The 25,115-nt window shown below is 49.3% G+C and overlaps 1 protein-coding gene and 1 long non-coding RNA gene across 2 annotated transcripts in view; one reads left to right on the top strand and one right to left on the bottom strand.

The window, feature by feature from the left end:
- Nucleotides 1-25,115, top strand: part of LOC145723890 (uncharacterized) — a 1,084,435-nt gene that overhangs the window by 474,613 nt on the left and 584,707 nt on the right. The gene's annotated exons all lie outside the window — the stretch shown is intronic.
- Nucleotides 1-25,115, bottom strand: part of EPAS1 (endothelial PAS domain protein 1) — an 81,216-nt gene that overhangs the window by 18,034 nt on the left and 38,067 nt on the right. The window contains exons 2-6 of the mRNA XM_006740602.3: nucleotides 16,914-17,104; nucleotides 8,523-8,674; nucleotides 8,023-8,107; nucleotides 4,468-4,586; nucleotides 4,143-4,348 (exon numbers count right to left, since the gene is read on the bottom strand). Coding sequence (XP_006740665.1) covers nucleotides 4,143-4,348; nucleotides 4,468-4,586; nucleotides 8,023-8,107; nucleotides 8,523-8,674; nucleotides 16,914-17,104 — 753 coding nt within the window. The remainder of the gene's footprint in view (nucleotides 1-4,142; nucleotides 4,349-4,467; nucleotides 4,587-8,022; nucleotides 8,108-8,522; nucleotides 8,675-16,913; nucleotides 17,105-25,115) is intronic.

Here is a 25,115-nt window from a genome sequence, read left to right as displayed (position 1 = left end):
TAGATCTGCAAAAGTATTCAGAATATACTATATAGGAAACTAAAAAAGTACATGTAACGTATTAATCTGAAATACCAGTCTGGATTTTAAAATGACACCCATCCTCTACAAAAAGGTAAAATAAAAATAATTTATTAAATGTATCTCCTTATGCAATGAAAGTGTATAATCTTTTACTATGAATTTGCCTGAAGTTAGCCTATCTTCTTCTCAGATTTCAAAACTCTTGCCTTCCAGGTGTTTTGATGTGTATTTATCGTACAACTCATGGCTCCTTATAATTTTCTTCACTGGACTTCTCTTTATGATCCCCAACTCTTCTCTCACTATTATCTGTACTCTTCCCGACTTCTTTGAATAACAATTCATCATAAATTTGAGCCACAGAATTTGAAACGCAGGCATCTTAACTTATCCGATTTAGTAAACTTCTGGTATTAGTATGCCCTATGTGGCCTCAATCCAACGGCAAAACAGGGTTGCCTTCAGCTTCTCTAACTGTAAAGATTACATGATCCGCTTTGTTAATCTGAAATTTTCACTGTTAACCGTGATACCGTTTTCTCCCTATTGATACCGATCCTCTCTACACAATCTGCATGGATATTTTATTTCTCAGAAACAGGAAGACTCCTACAACTGATAAAATCACAGTGGGGTTATATGAATCACGCAGCGAGCCCCATCCTCCCTGATACCCGGCTGCCTTCACAGTAACTCTCTTTCGCCACTAGGTGGCACCTCCACATGAATTTAAGAACCACCCCCATTTTAGAGTTAAACTATTGGGAATAACCTCTCTCCCCCTTTTCAGGGAAGGGAATGCTCTATTTTGTACCATTCACTGTGGTTCATTAGGTGGCTGGTGTCTCAATATCTAAACTCTTGGAAATCAGGAAAAAGCTCTTTTACTTCTTTGATATAATGGTCTCTGGCACAGGATTAACTAGGCACAGAGCACGTGCTCAGTAAATACCAGGTTGTTCACTGGTTGCTCAGTACTTTAGGAAAGGGAGTAGAACGGCTCTGTGAATCATAAATGGAGACAGTTCATCATCGATCACAGTGATAATCAGGACATCCTCCTTTAGCCTTGCCACCACATTGCTCCCCTGGTCAAGAGCAGTCAACCACATACACGTAAATGTGACAGACGTGAAGTGTCACAGAATTTACTTTTTAAAATGTTTACTATGTTTTAGATAATTATTAGGAGACCTAATACGGTCCTCTGACCCTTGATTAAGAGGAGCGGGGGGCGCCTGGGTGGCTCAGTCGTTAAGCGTCTGCCTTCGGCTCAGGTCATGATCCCAGGGTCCTGGGATCCAGCCCCGCATCGGGCTCCCTGCTCGGCGGGGAGCCTGCTTCTCCCTCTCCCACTCCCCCTGCTTGTGTTCCCTCTCTCGCTGTGTCTCTCTCTGTCAAATAAATAAATAAAATCTTAAAAAAAAAAAAAAAAAAGAGGAGCGGGACAAATGCATTCTGAGTCACCTGCATGCCTTTACTCAACTCCAGATGCTCCAGAGCTGGTTGTTTCAGCTTCCAGCGACTCTGGGAACCTGAGAGTTCAATGCAAGACCACAGCCTGCTTTTCTCTCTTCTGTTTTATTTCCCTCCTCTCTCCATTCTCCCTTCCCTTTTCTCCATGACCCTTTTCTTTTTTTAATTATGTCTGTGGTCTTCATACATTAAAGAAAAAGTGCTAAACTGGCTTTAAAAGTGATTTTGTGGATTCCAGTTGCCTTATATTTTCATCAAATTCTTTCAATTTTCCTTATGGGAGAGTAATCCCCTTGTAAGAAATCATCACCCTTCAGTGTGTGTTAGATGTCATCAAATCTAGTGAATTCCTAGATTTAACGAAAATGGAAAGCACTCCCCCCGATTAGCTATCGTATGTAAGTGTTGGTTTTTGAAGCATTGATCTTAGAAGGGTATTAAGGAGACAGAGAGAGACAGAAAGAGAGAGAGAGGAAAAGAGAGAGAGAGGGAGGGAGGGAGAGTGAGAGAGGCAGGGAGGGAGGGAGAGAGAGAGAGAGAGAGAGAGAGAGAGAGGGAGGGAGGGAGGGAGGGAGGGAGAGAGAGAGTGGGCGCATGTGTGCACACCTTACCCCATTCTAATGAAAGCGAAAACAAAACAAGCTACCAAAACCAAAAAAGTCCCAGTCTTCATCAAAGCAATAGAGAAATAGCACTTAGGGATTAAGGACTTAAAATAGTCACTTTATAAACTGTCTAAGCCCTGTCTGTGCCCTTGTTAACTAATCTGCTAATCGGTTAAACACAGCTTCCGTGAGGCACAGCATTCTGTGTATTTAAGCGCCTCTGCCTTCATCCCTCCAGCACCACCGAACTCCGAGTTGGGGCCGTGTAATTAGGTTTCTTGAAAGGCAGGATTTTGCTGAAAATGCAGTGTGTCCAGCAGCACTGAGACGCAGTATCGCCCTCCACACCCTGAGTCACAAAGTCCTAAATCACAGGTTCGTCCAAGCCAGTACCGACTGCCGACTGCCGGCAAGCCCTGAGCCAGACGAGGCAAGCAGTCCGCGCGGGGGTCTCCCCGTTCCGCGGCCGCTTCCTCTTCGCCCACTGTTGGGACAGTTCCTCCTGTCTTTGTCCCCTCTTCTATCCCAAGCAGCACTGCTTTCAGGAAATGACCTGAAATTCACTCAAAACAAGGTAATGAATGGAGGACAACCTCAGATTATGCTTTCCAGATTTTTTTTTCTGCTTTTTAACAAGAATCAAAGTCTTAAGCTTAAAAAAAAAATGCCTGTCTTCTATTAGCTAGAGATGGTAAGTCATTTTCTCAGACTGCAGGGTCTCCCCAGGGCTGTGGGGCCACATGAGGGCTGAGCTTCACTCAGAGGTGCTCGCTCCATCCCCAGCACCACAGCCACTGCTCCGGGCTGGATGAAGGTGTCTACAGCGCCGCCCCATCCTCCAGCCAGACCTGTGGGCTACACAGTGGGATTTCCCGTGGCATCTCGAGAGCCTAGAGAGGGGTGCACATTACAGAAGTGTGTCTGCCACCCACAATGTTCATTTGAATGCAAAGTCTCCATCTGAGGAATGACCTTACACACAGAATGGATTTCTCTAGTGCCTGCCTTTGGGACAATCTTTATCTCCAGTCTTCATCCTGATCCCAATAACAACACTATTAAGCACTGTAATCAATGCTGTGTCAGAGTTCCAGGACAAAAGTCTTCATATGTGACAATTCTTCTCCCTATGAGGTTAGAGCACTTCTTTCTACTTAGAGACTGACCTGCTGCCTGGGTCCTGGGTCCTGGCACCATGGTGGTCAAAACGAGGGGACAGGAATGACTCAAGGATCCTAAAAGTCCTTCGACTTTGCCTCGAGTGGAAGCCAGTTCTAAGAAGGGGCACGTGCAATCTTAGGTACTCTTTCTACAACTTTATAATAAAGAACAACTTGCAGTAAGAATAACTGCTCATGCCAAACATCTCCTATTGAATTTGAACCTAGGTCATCTCGCCAGAGTTGATACTCTGAACCACATCACTGTCCCACAGGAGAATTCCAGTGGGGCCTGGTTTTGGGGGTTAGAATCTAACTTAGCTTCCTTTATCAAAAAGCGTTCAAAATTAGGCTAGCAGTGGCTGGAATGGAGGTGACAGAGAAGCAGCAAAGGCTGAGAGAAGAGCTCATTAGTGGAAGAGAACAGTGGAAGTCGTGCAACCGTGGGGCAGTTTCCAGGCCAGACCCCGAAGCTCCCAGCCTGCCTCTGAAGTGCGAGTGCTGAGGGAGATCGCCAGACTCCAGTCTCCTGGGCATGGAGACTGGCCTGGAAGTTTCCTCAGGAGTCTGACACATATGTGGAGAACTGTGTACACACCACAACAATCAACAATGAGCTACACAGCAGAACCGCTCTGGCGTCAGCCCCTGAAGCTGCCTCAATGGGGCACCACCATATATGGGACCAGGAGCCCCTGAGCTGCACTGATGGGATGACACAGAGACACACGTCCACAAACTTGTACCCAGCAATGCCCGAGACCCATACTTTTCCCACGCGTGCGCGCACGCGCACACACACACACACACACACACACACACACACAGAGGCAGGTAAGACAGTCCGGCCACGGCACACACGCTCCCGGACCCCCACCTGTCGTCACAGTAGGTGAACTTCATGTCCATGCTGTGGCGGCTGAGGAAGGTCTTGCTGTCCAGGGGGATGTCCATGTGTGATGGGTGCTGGATGGGTTCGCACATGATGATGAGGCAGGAGAGCAGGGGCTCCTTGTAGCTGCAGAGACCACTGTGAGGGGGGCAGTTGCTGTACACCTTCACCTGGCCGGTGCAGTGCAAGACCTGGAGACCAGCCATGGAGGGTCAGACGCAGGGCCAAAGAGCATGGTCTTGGGGAAGGGGCTTGTGGGATGTGGGCGGGGGGGAGAGGGAACTCCAACCCAGGCCTGATGTCATCCTACCTTCCAGGTGGCTGACTTGAGGTTGACAGTCCGGCCTCTGTTGGTGACTGTGCACTTCATCCTCATGAAGAAGTCCCGCTCTGTGGACATGTCTTTGCTTTTCTTCCCGAAACCAGAGCCTGGATGGGGAAGAACAGAGGGCGCCGGTTGACTGTGGTTTTATGTTTATATTCAGAAGAGGCGCCCTGGTGCTATTTTTCTGGGTAATGCCTTGTTGATACTTCCCACTGATCTGCTCCCTTAGCACCAGTCGCCTGCCATGAATGCGGAGTCTCATCTTGGCCTGGGGACTAATGTTTTCTCATCTCCAGCTTGTCTCCCCAACTGGGGTCTAAGCTTCTGAGGGTTGTTATGCTGTTTTGTTTCCCCCTGCACCTAGCATATCGTCAGTGCTCACTTCACAGCAGCGAGGCAACAAGGGAATGGAAGCTGTAATCTGGGCACGTCTCTCCTAGGGCAGGCCCACGTTCCCTAGCAGGAAGTCCAAGGGAGAGTCTGGGTGAGACCACCGTCTCCTGAAGGGGATAAACCTCTCAGACTAGAAAGGTCTCTCAGACACCCCTGTTTTGTCTTCAGCCCTGTCCCTCATGAACGTGAACCCTCCGGTGCCCTATTTTCAACCCACCACAGATGTATTCGGGACACTGCGCCATCAGCTTTCTCCCTAAAGTGACGTGTGTCAAGGCTCAAGAGAGACAGCTGGCCCAAGCCTCCTGGGTTTGGTGAGCAAGTTCATTTTGAGGATGAACTCAACATGGATCAGATCCTTTCTCAGCCAGAATTAAATAAATCACCAAGACAAATGACACAGCCTCCTTCCTGGTGGTCTCCAAATGCCTGCTGACTCAGAGCTTTTCCCACTTTCCATAAAACAGAGCGATGAATGCAGTAAGTGCCGGCTGAGCCCCCTGTGTCCAAGCCGAAATTCTGCCTCCACCACCACCATCTCCAGCCCAGACCTTCCCAGGGACACTCCGGCCCCCTGGCCAGCATCACAGAACAAACCAGAGCCTTGTTTTCAAATAGTCACACCCCTCCATAAACCTCTAGAGGGCCATGATTTATTTGATGGATGTATCCCCAGAAAGCTGTGTCAAATGAATTTTGACATTTCTGAATCTATCTTAAACATGAAAGTGAGAAAGTGAATCTTTTTTTTAAGAAAGAACATTCCTCCATCATGATTATTTATAAAACCATCTCTCCAAAACTTAATGATGTTCCTTCCAATTTTAATTTTCACAGGTGGGGGTTACAAATCATGAGGTATTCTTATATCCTAGGGTCTGGACCTACCCTGAGGACTAGTTCAGGTGCTGGGAGTAAGTGGGCTGGAGAGACTTGTTTGTGGCTATGTCATGGGTTACTATTGTGGCCTAACTTGCTAACCTCTGGATTCTCCCCATTCTGCCATTTGATTAGTCTTTCTAAACATAGCTCCAGTCAGATTACCCCACCCCTGCTCAAAAACTTTTCAAAAGCTCCCCTCTGTCTACAGGATAAAGTTCGAGGCCCTCCACCCAGCCTTCAAAGCCTTCCACAATCTGCCTCACGGTCTTATCTTCCTCTCAGTGTTCACACTAACCCTTTGCTTCCAGATCATGAGTCCACTCAGGCCGGCGCCTTCAATGAGGATTGGCTGATTCACAGAGTTTGATCCCGAGTCCTTGACACATGGACCAAGAGACCTAACGTTCTACTCAGATAAGTGGAATAGAATCATGCTATGAATCATGGTACTTGAGAGCTGGAAGGTCCTAGACTTTGCCTGGTCCAATACCATTCATCTAAAAGGAGAGCTTCTGAGGAACAGGGCAATGCAGTGACCTGGTTCAGGTCTCACGGTTGGACTGAAACTAGGTCAGAGGCTGAACTCAGACTGAGAACCGAAGGGCCGAAGAGTTTCTGGAGTAGACAAGAAGAGACTTTTTGATTTTCGTAGGCTTTGAGCACGTGCTTTAGAAAGAGATTCAGAAAGTCTGACAGCCCCTGCCTCATAGAAGCAGGCGAGATTTCTTAGCAGCACAGAGAAGACACTGAACAGCCCCGTGGAGTGCTCTCCAGCCTGTGTACTCTAGGGCCAGGTGGCCTGAGGCCTCGAGGTGGGAGAGCAGAGGGGCTGCGTGAGAGCTCCAGGCGGGGAGGGGGTTGTACTGCTGCTCTTCGTGGGCTCAGCCAGTCACAGGGGTGGAAGCAGCCTGCGGAGCACCTGTTTCTGCAGCGTGTGCGCTAACAAAAGCCCAGCCTCGCAGGCTTGGTGCCGCAGCCTCGGTCAGTCAGGCCGGACAAGCACGCACCCCATGGTAGTGACAGGTGAGAGATGTTAAAGGAGATGGACAGACATGGGCACAATCTGCCCAGAACAGTGCTGGAATTTCTGGTTCAGAAGGGACCGTGAAAGTCACTGAGCCCCACTCCCGCTTGCTCAAAGCTTCAGTCCTCTTGACAATATCCTCATCCGTGCCTTTGCCTGAAGGTCCCCAGTGACAAGAGATGGAAGCAGAAGCTCCAACAGTCATTGCAAAGTGCTTTCTGCCTATGTGGGCCCTCCCATCCACGGGCATCTGCTGGATACCCCCACAGGTAGGGTATAGTATATGAGATCTTCTCAATCTCTTCTCCATCAAAAACTACCTGTTGTGGGTCTTATTACCAGGGGACCAGATTCATTCTTTGGCTCCCAGGGTATCTAGGCTCCAAAGGTGGCCCCAATGAGTCACGCGTGCCTCCTGATACTCGTGGCCTTGTGTACTTCCCTCCCACCCTGAGCAGGGGCTTGCTTATAACTCCCTCTAACATCAGAAAGGGGCAGAGTGATGCTGGGCCAGTCTCAGGACTCAGCCTTCAGAAAGTCTGGCAGCTTCTACTTTTGCACTTTGGGAGCCCTGAGTGGACATGTCAGAGGTCTGGAGAGGGAGGGGCTCTGGGACTCCATGGCATGAGAGAGAGATCCAGCCCTGCCAGCAGCTGAGTCCCAGCCTCCAGCTACTGGCCGCAAGGTCCCAGAGGTGTGGGGGAGCTGTCCTGGTCATTCCACTTAGTACGGCCCCCAGACAACGGCAGCCCAGCTGATACCACACGGAGCAAAAGAATAGCCCACAGAACCCACAGAATCATGACGGGTAATAAAATGATCATTTAAGCCACCATGCTTTGGGTGGTATGTTACACAATGACAGACAAGAGCAATAGGTTTCGTGAACATCTGGGGACAGAGGAGTGTACTGATTTGGGTGGTGCCGTCTGGCAGAGACCTGGCCTCTCAGGCAGTGAGATCTGCTGGAGACAGTGTCCTAACCCAGAGGACCGCCCTCCTAGTGTGGCATCAGGCACCATGAAGGGCCAGCAGGAGACAGTTCTGAGGACCAAGTCCCTCCAGTGCCCTCCAGCTATGCCACAAGCTCTGCTGGATCTTTTATGGATGCCATTTTTTTTTTTTTTTTCTGGATCATGATGACCCTGATCCATCGACCCTACATTTGCAGACAAAGGGGATGCCGATCCCCTCCCAGGTGGTGTAAGAAGGAAGGAAACACACAGCGAAGAATACTTTACCACTTTTGAGACTCAGGTTCTCACGAATCTCCTCATGGTCACAGGGGTGAGTGAAGTCAAAGATACTGTGTCCTGTTAGCTCCACCTGTTTCAAAAACAAGGTTGGGCTTCATTATTCGTACTGTTGAAGAAGTCTCCAAGAGGCCCCTGAGCCACCTTGCAGGTTGGGAGACAGGGAGCAGACTGAAGTAGGTCTTTTTATCCCAATCCAGTGCTGTCCACAGACATGCAGACATAACAAAGGACTGCCACTGATGACAGAGACTTGATTTCCAAGGGTTCGTCTGTTAATCTAGTCAGCAGAGTTGTCCACCAGCAATGCCTACCCCAACACCAGGGGCTGGGACTGTGTTCCTGAGGCTTGTAACCTGAGGTCAGAGAGCAGCGGGGTGGGCACAGGCAGGGAGAGGTCAGGAGGAATGCGATCAGTACCCTCCACTCATTCCTACCCCCAAATGGAAACATTTTCCCTTTCTGAAAGAGCCAGAGGAGGATGTCACCTGTGTGAGTCCCATGAACTTGCTGATGTTCTCTGACAGAAAGATCATGTCGCCATCTTGGGTCACCACGGCAATGAAACCCTCCAACGCTTTTAGGTACAAGTTGTCCATCTGTTGGTTAGCCTCAGCTTCAGACTCATTTTCAGAGCAAACTGGAAAGAGAGGGGGGTCGGACGGCTTACATGAATGTGGTACTAAGACAGATGTGACTGGCACGGACAAACATCTGCCAGGGATGCCTCAAAGGCATTATGTGGACTTTTCCAGAAGTGCACACTGCCAACAATCTAAGAGTCTAGCACATGCCCAAGCAGCGGGTATTTGATGAGCACCATGATACAGAGGACACCCTGACGGGGCTTTGCAGGTGGTGAGGCTGTTGTGGCAGCATACTGGGGCTTAGGGGTAATGGTGGCAGCAGGTGTCATGACTGTGACAGAAGTCACAGTGATACTAGGAACCATGACCTTCCCCGCTAATGTACACTGACCAACGACTGCACATCAGGTACTACACTGAACATACTACATAATCTCTACAATGCCTGTGGGGTAGGTACTATTCTTTGTCTCGTCTTATAGACGAGGCTTAGAGAGAGGCAGTTGCTCATTTGCCAGAGGCTGTAAAGACTGGTTAGCAGGCTCAGGCAGCTGAATCCAGCAGATACACTCCTAACCATTTATGGACTATGGAGTCAAAGAGACACAGGTTCTATTCCTCTTATTAGGCTATGACTTTGGCTAATGACCTCTTTGAACATCCGTTCCCTCATCAGCCCAATGGAAATAATAATTTCTATCTTTTTGAGTCGTAAGGATTAAATAAGTATTTACAATGCCCAAAACACCACCAATCACTGTGATTTTTCTTCCCTTCTGTTCCCTCTAGGATCCTGTTGCTGCCCTAAAGTTGCTCAAAGCCTAGACAGGGGATGTGCAGCACACAGAGACGCAAATCTAAGTAAAAACTCAGGGGCGACAGAGCTGGGCGACCAAAGAAGAGTGTAGACAGCAAGTGCTCATGGGATCACTTTGAGGTGGTCAGAGACAACTGTTCCACAAAAGGGCATTTGAAGAGGCTCATGAAAAACAGGCACTCACTCTGAAAAGCCAAAGAACTTTGTGGGCCAGGTTGGGTTGGGCAGACACCGGGCAAACATGGAGGTGGTAGAGCCTGGAGCAAGCTCCCTCCCTGGGGACTAAGAAGATACCCATCTGGCCAAAGAGGAGGCTCCATTTCCCAGACTTAGTAACTGGGCTGCTGAGGTGGGTGCGGCATCCTGGAGCAGCGGCATCTTAGAGCACTGCTTTGGGGAGAATCACCTGGCAAAGGCATGCTGACGGTTTGCAGAGAGACAGTGAAGACCAGAGGGGCAAGAACCGCATGAGGAGGCCATTGCACTCACGGCAGGCTGGAGAAGCAGTTGCTAGGGGCAACCTGGGGAGGCACCCACTCCCCAGCCAACCACTGTGAGTAGCCCTAGCCTTTCAAGAACACTTCTGCTAGCTGCAACATAGCAGACAAAATGTAGGCTCCGCTCTTGTCCCAAACAAAGTTCTCAGGCCCCAGGCCCTTGGCTGTTGTCCCCAGGTACAGATTTTATTTCGGTCCTGCTTTTCCTACCATATTATTTAACTCCAAATATACCTTTACTTAACAAAAATTTGAATTCATCCAGGACAAACATCACGCCAAGTAGACCTCATTTAATTTATAGAACGAGGGGATCAGAGAGTAATTTGTCCTTTATAAAAGTTAGTATTTACTTAACTAAAAGGCACCTTCCAACTTGAGACTGTTCTAGGGAATGTAAAATGCAATTCGATTTCTGGGCCACTTGGCAAGGAAGGCAGGGATACTATGAAATGAGGTCCAAAGGCCTCTCTGCGAGGGCACTGGGTTTATTTGGTTCTCTTTTCCCTTGAGCCCCTAAATTTAAGCTCTGGGCTATATGCTGTTACTCCTCGAGAAGAACAAATCCAAATTAGGAGAGGTTTCTACCAAGGGGCTTCAGTGGCAGCACTGGGGACAAGCCACCTTCCGGACACAAGATCAGCAGATGTGCCAGAGAACAGAGGAACAGAGCAGGCCCATCCAGGGATGGGCTCGCCTTCAGAGCCAAGAGCTGGGCTACGGAGGGCAGTATCCTGGTGACTTCCCTCTGTTTTGCTAAAATGGTGGAACAAAGGAGGGAAATTCTTTCCTCTTCACACCCTAGCTAGCTTCTGGGAAGGGCGACCATCTAGGGATGGCCTTATACCACACACATACCCACATGTGATCCCCGCTTAGGGTTTCTGCCAACTAACTAGTCAGCTGAACAGATGATGACGAGCCCAAGTTCTAGGTGGGGGTGTGGCCACTGCCAATGCTGATGCTCCAGCTAACGGCCATATCTGAATAGGGGCTTTAGGAGAGATGGTGATGGAACTCAGTGCTTTCACAGTTGAGCGTGTACCAGCATCCCCTGCAGGGCTTGCTAAAGCAAGGATTTCAGGGCCTGGGGCTGCTACATAACTTGTGGGCCCCAGTGGGGAAATGTGGGGCCTCTTGCTGAAAAATTTAACCAAGTCCAGGCCCCTCTGAGCATGGAGCCCTGTGGGACTGCATAGGTCACACACTCATGAAGCTGGCCTTGGATGAGCCCCAGAGTCCCCAGAGTCCCTGATTCGGTAGGTCTCAGGTGGGGGCCGAGAATCTGCTTCTCTAACAAGTTCCCAGGTGACGTGGACACTGCTAGGACCACAGGTTGAGGATCGCTGCCATAACTCAAGGTCCTAGGAGTGACCCTTAATGCTGGGAAAATCCAACTGTTTTGGCAGGTGGTGACCTATTTTGCGGATGGGTGAGGAGAGGTTTCCAGCACCATTAAATCACACCAGATAGGTGACCACCTTCTCTAGACAGCAAAGGCCAGCCCTGTGAGTTCTGGCCTAGTGAGAAGATTTTTTTTTCTCTTCAACTTCTTTGATCTCAGTGGCAACACTGACATCAAAATCTGGTGTAATCCCAAGACAACCCTATTTGGGTTAACTAGGCCCAGAGGAAATAGTTCTGCTTAAAATTTCCTGTTTTTAACAGTTCCAACCCAGCCAAACTGGTTTCCATCCGTGCCCAGTACACTTGATTCCAGGAGGTGGTGAATTGGCAAGAGCAGCCGGCCAGCCGGCCTCTGGGAGGAAGGGAGAGGGGCGCTCAGGGACCACGAATGGAAACAGAACATCTTGGAACTGAAGTCACAATGGCTGGAGGACCAGGAAGCCAGCGGGCCAGCCCCAAGGGACCCCTGGGACAACCTGGCCTCTTTCCTCTGTGGAACTATTCGCTCCTGCAGCACCTGCTTTTCCTCCTGGGGGATTCTGTAGGAACCCGGCCGGCTCACTGTCAGCTTGGGGCTGAGGGTGAAGACGGCAGGGCCGGAGGCAGACCCTCACCCTAGGGGCCAGGGGCGCATGCCTGTCACCCTCTGCTGAAGACTGCTCTGCGTCCTCTCCTGCTCTTTCTTGGGAGCATCAGATCTTCCCTACGGCATCAATGATCTCCGACTCAGTGTCAGGCACATAGAAGAGTCACCTAGTCACTATGCTGTTACTATACTCCTACTATGTGTCTGCCCTACGCTGGGCACAAGGCAGGAAATCAGTCAGGCCATCTGTCAACAAGGGTCCCTGTGTGCTCAGTCCCGTCCTAGGGAGAATCAGGGATACTGAAGGGTGTAAGAACCATCTTTTCACTCAAGGAATCTACAGACTGGTGGGGAAGACGAAGATAGACCACCATAAGACCATAAGGTTACACGACAATCCAGAAGAAACCTTTGGTGCTAAATAAAGAGGAGCCCACAGTAGGTGCTTGAGAAGCCCCCCATGGGGTCTCTAAATCACCGTGGGCTCTAGGTCTCAGTTACTTGCTTCCCAGGACCCTTCAGGGTCTGACCCCCCTGAAGAGGGATCGGAATCAGAGGTGCTGTGCTAAGACCAAGCATGCTCAGCCTGGGGAGCACAACAAGATTCTTTAATGCTAAAAATAGCCCCAGTAAACAGGCTTTGATGACGACTCCCCACAGCCAGGATATGCGCGGGCTGAGGTTTCGGAGCACTTTTTCCGGAGCACCGCTCATTTCCTTCAGGCAGCACCACCCATGTGGGGCGGGACCCCGTGGGCAGCAGGAGCCGGGCGTCTGGGGTGAGCAGGCAGGGTGGCAGGGTGGCAGGGGAGACGCTCCGGACCAGGTCTCTGAGACCAGACTGTGAGAAGGCCCTGCTGGTCAGGATTGGTCTTTATTCCAGCAGAGGGTCATCATCCCTTTGTTTCCCCCTCTGACAAGTTCTTTGACGATTCTTAAAACCATGCTGATATGATCTTCCTGGTTCAGACACCACTTAGGTATCATTACAGAGGCTTTCTTTTTAAAACCGATTCCTCACTCCAGCTTTCCCAGGCCCGTAGACCCTCCACTACCATTACCTGGTAGTAGGCTTGGGCGACCCTCCCATCTTTGGCAGAAGGCACTGTGTTTTACCTGATCTTGCTGGCCTCCCAAAGGGCCTGGAAAGTCCACCATTAGAGACTCATTCCTTTGTTCTTTACGTAACTTATTATCCTATCTTACCTCTTGTATACCCTTTATAAAACCTGGCTACTCTGCACAGGGCTGGGGTCAGCAAACACCTGCTGATTGACCAGACTTTTTTAAGTTAAGGGAGTGATCTGAACAAGGTCATTATCTCTGGAAGAGACTGTACATTAGCTGCTTTCAGTCGTTAACATCCTGGCATGAATTGGCTTCTCAGCTCCTCTCCAAAAAGGACCGAAAAAGGCGTTGATTTGGGAGGTGAGTGGGGCAAAGCATGAATGAATTGATTCATTCATTGCCAATGCATCAATAATAAACCTGACATTTCTCTTTCGAAACCTTGCTACACAATGACCTCTAGCAATCGTGTAAAATCAATTTGATTTCACCACATCTGAGTGTGGGGAAGCCAAAAATCAATTTTGCAGTGAAAGGCAAATTTTGCATATTTACTGCTGTCTAATGCCCTCTGAATGCAGAAGTGAGCCTCATTTGGTCATGGTTTGCGGTGCTCATCTTGAAAGAGGATTTAAGACAATCAAGCGGTATTTTCACTGATGTTCCCGTCAGAGTGTGTTCTGTTCTCTGCCCAGCGTGGAAGCTAATATCATAAAGCTATTGTTTCAGTTTGCTTCCTGTGATACGAATCTCAATCGGCTGCCCCGACTCCCAGCCTGAATTTCTCAGTGCTGAGATTTCCTCTCCAACATTCCCACACAGAACAGCCTACTGTGAAAATCAAAGGGAAGCATGTTACTAAGTAAAGAAGAAACTTTTCTAAAGCATAACCTGGTCTTTTTTAGCCTTTTGAACTCTGAGGTATGCAACCAGCTATTTCCTATTTTAAAGTGAGCCAACCCTGGTGCTCACCTTTGTTAGAAATGCTTCAGTGATGAATCTGTGGTTTGTTTTGACTTGGAAAAACTTGGCTACTCTGCATTTTGATAGGCACTGCTGACCGGTGGGTAAAAAGACCGTATGAGTGTGGATTTCCACTGGGTTCCCGCTGACATCATTTCTCCAGAAGCCTATACTTAGTATAAATCAATTTGCTTGTTCATCATAACTTTTATTTCTAAGCTATCACTTACGGAGAGCCTCAGATGTGGCAGACAAGAAGAGAAGGTCTTTTCTAGCCACTTCTCCCCATCCTCAAATAGAACAGCAAGGCAAGTACTGGGACTGCCCTTGTGCAGACGAGAAAGTAAAGCTCAAAGGTGGTGAAGAGATGCTCACAAACTTGTAAAGAAGACCGTACAACTGAGGTTCCAGTGTGGGTCGCTCCGCCCACAAGTCCTGTACTCCTTTCCACGGGAATCCACGTTTTGAAAAAGCAAAATGTGATTTAAGAAAGAAACAAAATGACCCCATCTCACACGCAATTCCTGAAAATGATTTCCACAATTGGTCTAAAGAATGTGCGGCAGGACTGGAAGAGAAGGCAGAGAAAGGGGGCCTTGAAAAGCCATCCACCTCCTCCTCCTCCCCTGGATGATGCTTGTTTTATGAGAACGGCTCCGTCAAGGACACCAGGACCAGATGGCCAAATGTAGACACTTCTTATCCTTTTCTGTCATTTCGCTCCTGGACAGAGAGGACCAGAGCGGACAAGCTGAGGCTCTGGTCAGTCTGGGGCCAAGCCCCGCCAGAGGGCAGGCAGTTGGTGCCCACAACTTGCAACAGCTCCCAAGCGGGGGTGCGTGCTGTCTCGCTGTGGTCCTATCTCCCGGGGTGGGGCTGGCATGCGGCGGGCTCACGCCGGCACACAGGAAAGGCAGACGTGCTCAGGGGACCCAGCCTCTGATTCATGGCCCTCTCCAAGCCAACCTCTGCACCACTGAGAAGGATAATTATGTGGGGGAGAGCACGGAAATCAACACCGCACACCAAGAGAAAGGATAGAGACAACTCATAGAATGTGTGAGGACCATCTCTGCACCCTGCTGCTCTGGGCTGGCCCCCAGGTGCCTCTGTTTAACTTTGATTCTCTTGCCAAGGAAGAACCCTTCTCTGTCCCCCACACTGAGCCCTCGTCAACGTCTTTGCCTGACCAGGTCTGTGGAATGCTCCTGCCCTCCCATGCCTGTCTTTCTCACAAACGCAGATTTGAGAGGACTTGCATTCCAGGTGCAGATTCACCACGTGCTAAGTGTGAGGCTTTGAGCCACCTTAACATTTTTGTACCTCACTTCTCATCGTTCTCCAATGTTCTACAAGTCCAAATTCAATCAGAGAGATGTCCCGGGATGCATAAATTACTCCTTTTGGGGTCTATGTTGGTGGAGGAATGGGCCTTGTGCTGGAAGGAAGCAATGATTCACCCAAAGGCATTCATGTCTAAGAGTAGAATTTCAAGTACCGTAACAGGGAAGTTGAAGAGATGCTTCTCAGTGTGGGGAAAGGGTCTCCGTCTATCCTCCACTGCAGACTCTGTATATGTAAAGATGATTCCAACACTACCAGACACTGCCCTCACCTGTCCAGAAAGAGAAGCCTCTTTAAAGAAAGAGGTACACATGTGCCCTCTGATGGTGTCTCCAGGTCACTGTTCCCTCCTTCAGTCGCATCTATGACAAAGCTGCCATTCCTTGGCATTGTTTCTTTGAAAGTATTTATAGAGTGTGTCTTTGCCCTTGGTTCTCCCCCTCCTGCCTGCTCAGTTCTGAGACTCTAGATTTGCAGTACAGGGTTAGCCCTCTGACCCTTGGACCCACTGAGTGGTCATCCTATTTTCTGAAAGTCTTTCTGTCCCCATATCCTTCCTGTGTTCCAGGGCCCAGAATAGCACACGCTGGTCCGGCCTCCCCGCTTCGCACTGGATTCCCTCTGCTCCGGGTTTCTTTCCCAGAATAGCCATTCATAACAGGATGGCAGAGTCAACCAGCTCCAAGGCACCAGGCTCACTCAGGAAAACTGAAAACCAACCACAAAAGAACCTTCCCCCTGCCTGCCCGCCTCCCTCGGGCTCCCCGGCTGGGGCACCACACCTGCAGCATCTCTGCTACATGGGAGAGGCACTACCTGCCGCCCAGTTTCCTCATGAAACCACCAGACCAGACGGGACTGTCACATAGGGTCTGAAACTGGAAAGCTCCCCAGGCTGCCTCTTTCTGGTCAGGACGAACAGGAAATGGTGTTTTGAAGACTGTGAACTTGGAGGGGGAAAAAAAAAAGTTTTGTGAACTTGAGAGTCGCCGTGATACCAGGGAGGGTGAGAATTAGCTGGTTCTGTGGGGAGGCTGTTATCCGCCAAGGACTCTGCAGCGTGAAGGAGTATGGCCGGGTCAGGTGCGGTGCAGACTTCACCTCCTCTCGTTCTCACAGATGCCCTGTGCGGTAAGTGCTTTTAACCCCTTTTTACAGGCGAGAGACACCACATGATTTGTCTGGCATGCTGGCTAGTGAGAGGGAAAAGAGCGCACGGGCACACGGCTGCCCTTCTGGAGAAGGTAGCTGCAAGATAAGCACGAAAGTGCTTCCTAAAGATGCGCTCTGGAGTGGAGTGTGGGTCTGGCGGCTGGCCGGCCCAGTGGGAAGCTGGCAAAAGCGTCTCCTGCTCTCCAGGCCCTTGCCGCCCTCCTCAGCTTCTGGGTGCCCATGCGCTCCCTTGGTCCCATTCCTGCTCGGCGCCCCATGGCCGTATTCATTGTAAGGGTCACTGCCGGAAAGGAGGGGTTCAGAACGAAGGAACGGAGCCCCAGTGGTGGCCTCCATGTGGGCGGAGGTTCAGCAGAGGCCTTCCCAGGGGCCTCCCCGCTCCCGCACCACGGGGGAGCTTCCGTCGGCACCAGCCCCGGGGAGGCTGCCAGGCTCACCTGAGGACAGGAGCTTGTGTGTGCGCAGGAAGCTGATGGCCAGCCTCATGATGGAGGCTTTGTCCAGGTGGGAGCTCACGCTGTGCGGCAGGGGCAGCTCATGGGCCAGCTCGTAGAAGACCTCCGTCTCTTTGCTCCGCCGGCACCTGGCGGCATCCCGGGACTTCTCCTTCCTCCTCTCCGAGCTACTCCTGAATTCAGAGAGGAGGGGTTAGTTCCTGAAATGTCACTGCCATCCTCTCATGCCCCTGGTCAGGACATCCCCAGGGCCCCAAACTGTGGTGCAGCTAGAGCCTCCCGCTGAGTGGATGCGGCTCACACCTGTCGTCCAAGCACACGAGGCCTCTGCCATACATGGGCAGCCCTGCGTTCGCGTGTGTTCGTGCTTCTAACTGCCTCCCTCCTCTCACACACCTGTGTTGCCCACACCAGGGCTTTGAGCACAGACTTGCCGACTCATCACCTGGCAATACCTGCGACTTGGTCCTGGGTTATCTGAGGACTGGGATGAGGACCCCGGGATGGCGAGGGAAGCGTGAGGAGGCTGGGGCCACGGGCGCAGGTGGCTGTGTCAAAGGCCCTGGAGAACACGCTGAAAAACGGCTTCGAGGCCCTCTTTCTGGATAAAACGCACTTAGAAAACATGAAGCCCACAACTGGACCTCAGATCCCATTTTGTATCAGAGAGTGATCTCCACGGTAAAAACTGGAAATGCCATTAGAGCCCAAGCAGAAACAGCCAGCCAGACATCTGTCAGCCTGGTGTCCCAGAGCACACAGCTGGGAAGGGTTAAAAAGGAGTGAGCGCGAACACGTTTTCTCTCTCATCCTGTCAGCATAGGTTAGCAGCCTGTCTCACGCTCACTTTCCTGTTCTTCGCAGGACACAAGGAACGAGGACACACACCCAAACCTGCCTCTTGCAGGAAATCTTAAAGAAATCCTAAATCTTCTCATAAGATTAAGTCCTAACACAGGCAAGTTCAAAAGCCAGCCTGCCTGGATTGAAATTCTAACTTCTCCGCTTGCCAGCTCTGTACACATCGACTGTTTAAACCGCTCAGACTCTCTTTTCTCATCTGTATAAAGGTAATAAAGTAATCATCCCACAGAGTTATTGTGAGGATTGGATATGATAATTTATGTAAAATCTTTAGCACAGGTTTATCCCAACTGTAAGCGGTCCATGTTAGCTAATACTAGTAACAAATCTGTCCCTGAAAAAAATGATCGTCGGAGTAAAAATGTTACCAGAGTATAGTATAACTATTTTCATAGAAATATAGGTATTCTGCATAATACTTCTTATAGATTACATAGGAAAAAGTCTAGAAATAGAGTAGAATTAAAATATTATTCTTATAGCTATACATATATAGTGTTTACTGTATTCCAGGAGCTCTTTTAAGTACTACTACATTAGGTTCCTGAATTCTCACAACTGCCCTTGGAAGTAGTATTATTGTTATCTCTAATTTACAGATGAGGAAAACAGATGCACAGAGGTGAGGTAATTCACCTGCACCCTTGGGCAGGTACGTGGGAAAGTGGCTTTACACCAGGCAGGTGGGTCCCAGAATCTAGGCTTTTATCCATTAGTGAGGCTAGGGGGGATTTTTTAATTTTTTTAGTACTTGTCTGTATTTTCTTATGTTTCTATAAATAACCTGCATTTCTTATTTAATAAACAAGTTTTTTTTTTTAAAAAAGTATTTTTCAATAAACTGTCCAATGCAGTTCGTGGTTCTCAAGACCTCCTCCAACCAGCTCCAGCTCGCTCCCTCTGTCCTCCCTTTTGAGATTTCCAAAGCCAGCCGAGGCTTCTCCTTCTGTTTGGTTTTGCAGCCTATTATCTGGCCAGAGATCGGTATTTTGGGATTCACGGAATGTTGACATGCCTCTCAAACCCCTCAAGATTTGGGCAGAGGCACTGTTTCACTTTACAACATGCTGCATTAAAAAAAAACAAAACAGAGCACCCAGCTCCCTGGATGGATTACGCATCATATATTCAGACTGTGGGAAGAATACCCAGCGGCTGTGGATGGGCAGGGAGAACCTTCAGAAAAATAGTGAAATGGGTGAAATTGTTTTTTCCTGTCCCCTCTCCCTTTGCTGTTTCCTTTCCCGAACTCCTGTTTCCTCCGCTGCCCCCACGTCCATTCTCTGAACCCTCGCCCCCTACCCGTACCCCACCATCTGCACTCTCTCAGAGCCAGCCCTCAGGACCGGCTTGCTCCTACACCCCAGCTTGAACAGTAGTTTGTATAGGAGTCCCTCCCATTTGCATGTGAATCTTGACACCTGACCTTGGAGCAAAAGCAACTGTTCAAGGCTTGCAGATGTCCTGGCACAGGGAAGGAGGCTGGGAGGGGACAGGACACCAAAACTGTACACTTCACACCTGTCTGTCATGAGAGCAGGTAAGGGAGAGCCAGCGTCTTCAAGACGCTGGATTCCATTCTCTAGCACCAACCTGTGCTCCCAGACAAAAGCATCATCAACACATGACCAGTCATTAGGGCATCTAGAGAAGCGATCCCAGGCAGAAGGGATCCCCAGCACAGGCTGCGACATGAATACCAATGTCTGCAGGCACACAGTTTCCCTTTGCTACTGCCCCTTCCTTGGAGTGCAAGAACAGACAAGGCAGAGAGGAAGAGCCAGGAGGGGAAAAATGCAGCCTGGAGTTGATGCTCTGTCTGGCAATGGCATTCGAGACTTGGGTCCTACCATGTTCCCTCGACCACACAGTTTATTCATACCTACTTTTGTGCTTCAACACCGCACCAAGGACCCTACATATATGATATTATAATCCTAATGACAATATGGCAGGTGCTGAGTCCACATGTGGAAACAGAGGCTCAGACGTGAAGTGTAACTTGCCCAAGGTCACAAAGTCAATGCCTGCTTGCCTTGGAGAGCATGCAGTCAGTGAGCAGACACTTTGAAGTTCTGAGACACACGGGTGCTCCGTGTCTAATTCCATCTTCACAACCTGCATGTGAGATGGGCAAGACACGCATTGCTCTTGCCCCCATTCCACAGATCTGGAAACAGGCCAGACCAGGCTAAGTTACTCACCTAGGGCAATCCAGCTAATCAGTGGCAGAGCGAGGGCTAGAACCCATCACTTCCTAGGCTAATACTCTTTCCACTGCTTAACTCCAGGAGATAGCGGTGTTAGAAATAAAGAAACCGCAACATCTTAACATTTAGAAAGATTGAGAATCGCATGCAGCCTCTTGTTTTAAAAGCCATGAGCTCCATTTTAGCTACCTTGTTTTTACAGTTGCACTCTGGGGCTAGCATGACTTTAATTAGATTATTTAACCTTGACACAGCCCAGAGATATCTGTCTAATGTTGACTCCTGGAAGAACAAAAATGTGTAACACTGCTCTCATTTAATTAGCAACACTGAAGAACAAGCATAATTAACGCCAAGTGTGAAGGTAAGACGTTCCTAATTGATGCATACACAGCCTACTTCCTCACGCAGTTTACCTCGGATTGGGCCTCTTAGCAAGTAGAAAAGGAGGCTGAAAGTCAGGAGGACTGGTATTTTTAATATACTGGCCACAAGACTACCTAACCATGTTATCTGGGCTAGAGAATATATTCTCAGTGCCCTTATATCCTTGTATGTAAAATGGGAGAGACTCACATCTTATTTGTCAGGATCAAAGGAGAGGAGTGTACAAGGGTTGGAAGTACTAGAAAGCTCTCCACAGATGAAAACTATCATGACACCTGGCAAATCTGAGTGTCACATTCAGAGTTTGGCCATAACAGCTCTTCTTCATTGCCAAATCAACGCGGTCCCAGGGCTGGAGGTGTAACTGGGGGTCAGGCTGATCTTGACGAGTTTGTGTTAGATTGCTGAACCTTCTCAGGTCAATGAGGCTTCCTTTCCTAAAATACTTGCACTTTATTTTCTCTCTCTAGATAGGTCCTAGAACCACCTGCAACAGACCAGCATTTTTTTTTTTTTTGACAATTCTAAACATGGCACTTTAGAATTCTCTGGTTTCTCGTAAAACAGTGCTTTATCTTAAGTTTTCGAAATCATCAGAAAAGACTCAAATTTATTTCTTATTCCAAATTGCTCTTTCTACGAAGTGCTTGCTCCTGTCTTTCTTGGTGGCTCTCCTGCAACCACAGGGTGGTCCTGGGTGTACAATACTTGGTGTACGGGACACACAACATAAATGTGGCCCTGGCTAACGGTATCCTCCTGCAGACCCAGAGGCATTTACTGAACTCCGTGCTGGGCCTCGTGCAACTGCACTGCAGATAAGGTGCACCCTGCTTGTGAGGAGCATGTGGTCTTGTTAGGGAGCCAACAACCTGAAACACCTCCTTTAACCACGGAAATATGTACGGGCAATAAACAGCGTACACGGTTAAGATAAGAAACGAGAGTCAGGCTGAGCAAGGTCACGGAAACCTACCCAGAGAGGCAGGATTTCAGCTGACCCCAGAAGGACACGGAACACCACCCTTACATCGCTTGAGGGTCAGAATCCACTTTCTCCCCCTGTATGTGCTAGCTCATTTGTTTCTCATAACCCCGAGGGAGAGGAACTAGTATCCCCACTTAATAGATGAAGAGGCGGAGATTTAGAGAGATTCAGTAACTTGATAAAAGACATTGTCTCCAACTGAATTCTTCCGGGTCCAAGATCAAAGATTTTCCCACAGGCAGCAAGGAAACTGCTGCCGATCGCACACCTCTAACTTGCTACATGCCGTCTTAGACACTTGCCCACAAATTGGATGCTCACAGACACCATGGGGAGAAGGGGAGGGTTAAGATTTGAAAAGGACACAGTGACATAAAGATTCTCTGTCCTTAAGGGAGCACCCACTCAGCTTGGAAAAAGACCTGGAGACTCAGCAGTAAGATTAAGAGGCACTGAGTTTGCATGGGGTGGGGGAGGAAGGAGGGGTCAGTGTTGTGGGCCTGAGAGGGATGCACCCTACATCACTGCGGGGCTGGGGTGTGGAGAGGGGGGTATGTTCGAGGTGACTCCCTGAAGGCTGCAGGTCCAGACTGTAGGAATGTTCCTCTCCACACTGCAGGTGGGGAACACATTTCTGTCCTTTTCTTTGACATGATAATACCTACAAGTTTATGCTTACCCTTCCCAAAGTGGAAACTCACACTCTGAAACATTTGATCCTAAGGGAAGCAACCACTTAAGGACCAGGCAGCTGGTCAGAAGAGAAAGCAAAACTGACCTCAAGCTCCCGTGGGTATATGCTACATCTCAGCCAGGAGAGACCTGTGTCCAGAGCTCTGTTATCTTATAAATGTCTTCTTCACTTCTGGGTCTTGGCTCCAGGCTTGGCTAAAGTCAATAATCGAACCATTATCAGCTCTTGATCAAGATGATCCTGGCTGCCGACTTCCAGGTGAACACAGCCTGGTGTGGGGGCTCCCAGGATGTCTCCAGCTGCACCAATGGGGCTGATTCCTTAATTAGCTATTCTCTCCTGACCTTCAGCAGGAGCACGACTCCGTGCCTAATGCCTGTGGGCCACCAGGGTACCATAACACTAGGCCTGTTAACCCTATAAGGTTAGCTGGCCTAGAAGCAGAATGGATTTCAGCCGGGAGGGAGAGAGACTGAAGCTAATTAAGCCAGCCTGAACCAGTCTATGGGTTGGTGGTGAAATTCTAAGCTGGTGCCAATTCGCAGGAGGGTGTGAGTGGAGGAAATGAAGGTCAAATGCCATGGGGAGGGGTCTCGTGACTCTTCCGTGAGGCTGTGTGCACAAGGGCTGCCCGAAGGGAGGAGCTTCGGGTCCCAGAGATCAGGAGGAATGGCTGGGCCCCCACACCCAGGGGTTGATAGCTGGCTGGATAATATCAGAGCAGAGCCAACGCGGGTGCTTCTCAATCCTGGCTGCTCATACCCCTACCCCTAGAGTCTGATTTAATAGGGCTGGGGTGCAGCCGGGGCATCGGGGGTCTCCAAGCTTGCCATGTGATTCCCATGCGCACCCAGGGCTGGGAACCAGTATTGCAAAGCAGTCAGCTCAAAATGAAAAGGTTTGTTTTCTGTTCTTTGGTTTTGGTGGAAGGAAAAGGAAACTGGTATTTATGGGCACTGGGGCAAGGTGCATTTTCATGGACCATCTCATCTGATCCTCAGCTAAATTCTGTGGCAGCACTGGTCCTGTTTTGGTAGGGCAGGGATTCTCAACTTCAATCTCCAGCGGAATCACCTGGAGGGCTCCTATGCCTGTGATCACGTGTCTTCAGAGGCCTGACATCCGGGTCTCTTTCTGGAACTAACCGTTGCTCTGAGTATTTTGGGAGGCCTTTTAGAATGAATTTCAGAGCCACACAAGAAAATCAGTCATCACACTTCATAGAACACACTTCATTTTCAACCCCAAACAATATTATCGTGTTCGCCCACCTCCTTTAGTCACCAGACTTGGCTGTGGATGGATGTTGGTTGTTTGAAAGAATGAAATGTGCCCTCAGAGATAAGGCCTTGCCACAACTGAAGGTACTCCAAAGAATGGTCTTTGGTTCTACAGGCAATTCCAAAGGAGTGGCAAAAGTGCGTAGAACCGGGTGGTACTCTGGGGCCAACTCTCTGGGTGAATTCTGACGTTTATCCAAAGGCAGTGGTGATTAGCATATGAATCTATTATAGAGGGGAGTAAAGGCATCAGTGTTAACCAGTCAAAATAGAAGAAATTCAGGAGGAATTGGGCAGATCAGACAGACCTCCACGAGGGGAAAAAAAAGCATCCATCTGCTTCTACATGCACACCTCTGGTGAGGGGCATGGGCTCTGCTCTGAAGGAGACCAAGCCCCACTGGGAGATAAGACATACTACAGACTAGTACATCAGCAGTCCTAAAAGAGGGGATACAAAGAGGGGGTGAGGGGTCGGGCGGCTACGACAGGAGTGGATGTCTCCACTCATCCCTTCCCTGAAGGAGGAATCCCAGAAAGTGTCTCATACCTCAGCCTCCCAACCTCGCCTCTGCTGGGGCCGAGCTCCTGCCTCCCTGACCCACTCAGACGGTCTGTATCCCCAGAGAGCGGGCCTGGACTGCATTCAGAGCTGACAGTAATGTCTGGGGCCCACCCAACATGGCCCTCTAATGGTCAATTCTGCTTGGGGCTCACTGGAGATGCTTATCTAGTGGGCTTCTGGGCTCCAGGCAGCCTCCGAGAAGAGCGCACACCCAATTACCAAGCAGCCCCATAGCTACAGCCCATGTGGGGCTCCAGATGACCCAGCTCCTTATATAATCTGAGGACAGGTGCAGTCCCCAGCCCAGCTGGGAAAAGCCAGGCGAGTATAAAGGAGTGACCGTGGTGAACTGGGGCCACGCTTAGCCTCACGGAGCCCAAGCCTTAGCAGGGTTTTCTTTATTCGACGTGTTAGGAGTAATACCACTTTGGAACTGTACCAATCACTACAGTTTATAAAGCACTTTATGAGCTAATCTGTAAATCTCACCCAGCAGGACAGAAAAGAGCAAGTACCATCATCCCCGTTTTGGAGATGAGGAAAAGTGAAGCTCAGAAAGGCAATGGGAATGCGTGGAGCTGGGACAAAAGCCCCGAGTTCTGACTTTTTCAAGGACACATGATCGGGGAGCCCACTGCCAACCAACACCAGACATGTCAGACAGTGGCAAATAGAACTTCGTTATTCATTACCCTCCTATAACTCTGCTTATCTTAAATCGTTTCCTTTTAAAAAAAATGCTTTGGTGAAGATAAGGGTAATACGCGTTTAGTGTAGGCAATTTTAAAAATACAGAAAGGTATAAATAAAACAAATTGAGATTTCATTAGATTTATGGCTTCTTAATATTTTATCACATTTTAAAGAATTCTTTAAAAGTTTTCATGAGAGCCAGCCACATCCTATTTTGTGGGCATATCACAATGTACCATACTCTTGCTCGGTCATGGTTTCTAGTTCCTAGGTGTTATAAACAACACTATGGTCACTGTGTACCAGGTGTTGCTCTCTAATTTATTTTTTATGATTAAAGAGGACACGCATGCTGCTGGCTGCCCACTCCCCACAGCTGCCTCCCAGTGACTGCCCCTTGAAAGCTGGGGATTGAACAACATCAGCGTTTCCAGGACCATGGCCGATGACAACCACTACGGAGCGGGGCTGCAGAGGGAGGTATGGGGGTCGGGGTTGGGGTG

Source organism: Leptonychotes weddellii, chromosome 10, assembly GCF_054177405.1.
Source record: "Leptonychotes weddellii isolate Sample4059 chromosome 10, ASM5417740v2, whole genome shotgun sequence".
NCBI lineage: Eukaryota > Metazoa > Chordata > Mammalia > Carnivora > Phocidae > Leptonychotes > Leptonychotes weddellii.
Note: the sequence above shows the minus strand (reverse complement) of the source record. Positions and strands in the feature narration are given on the sequence as shown.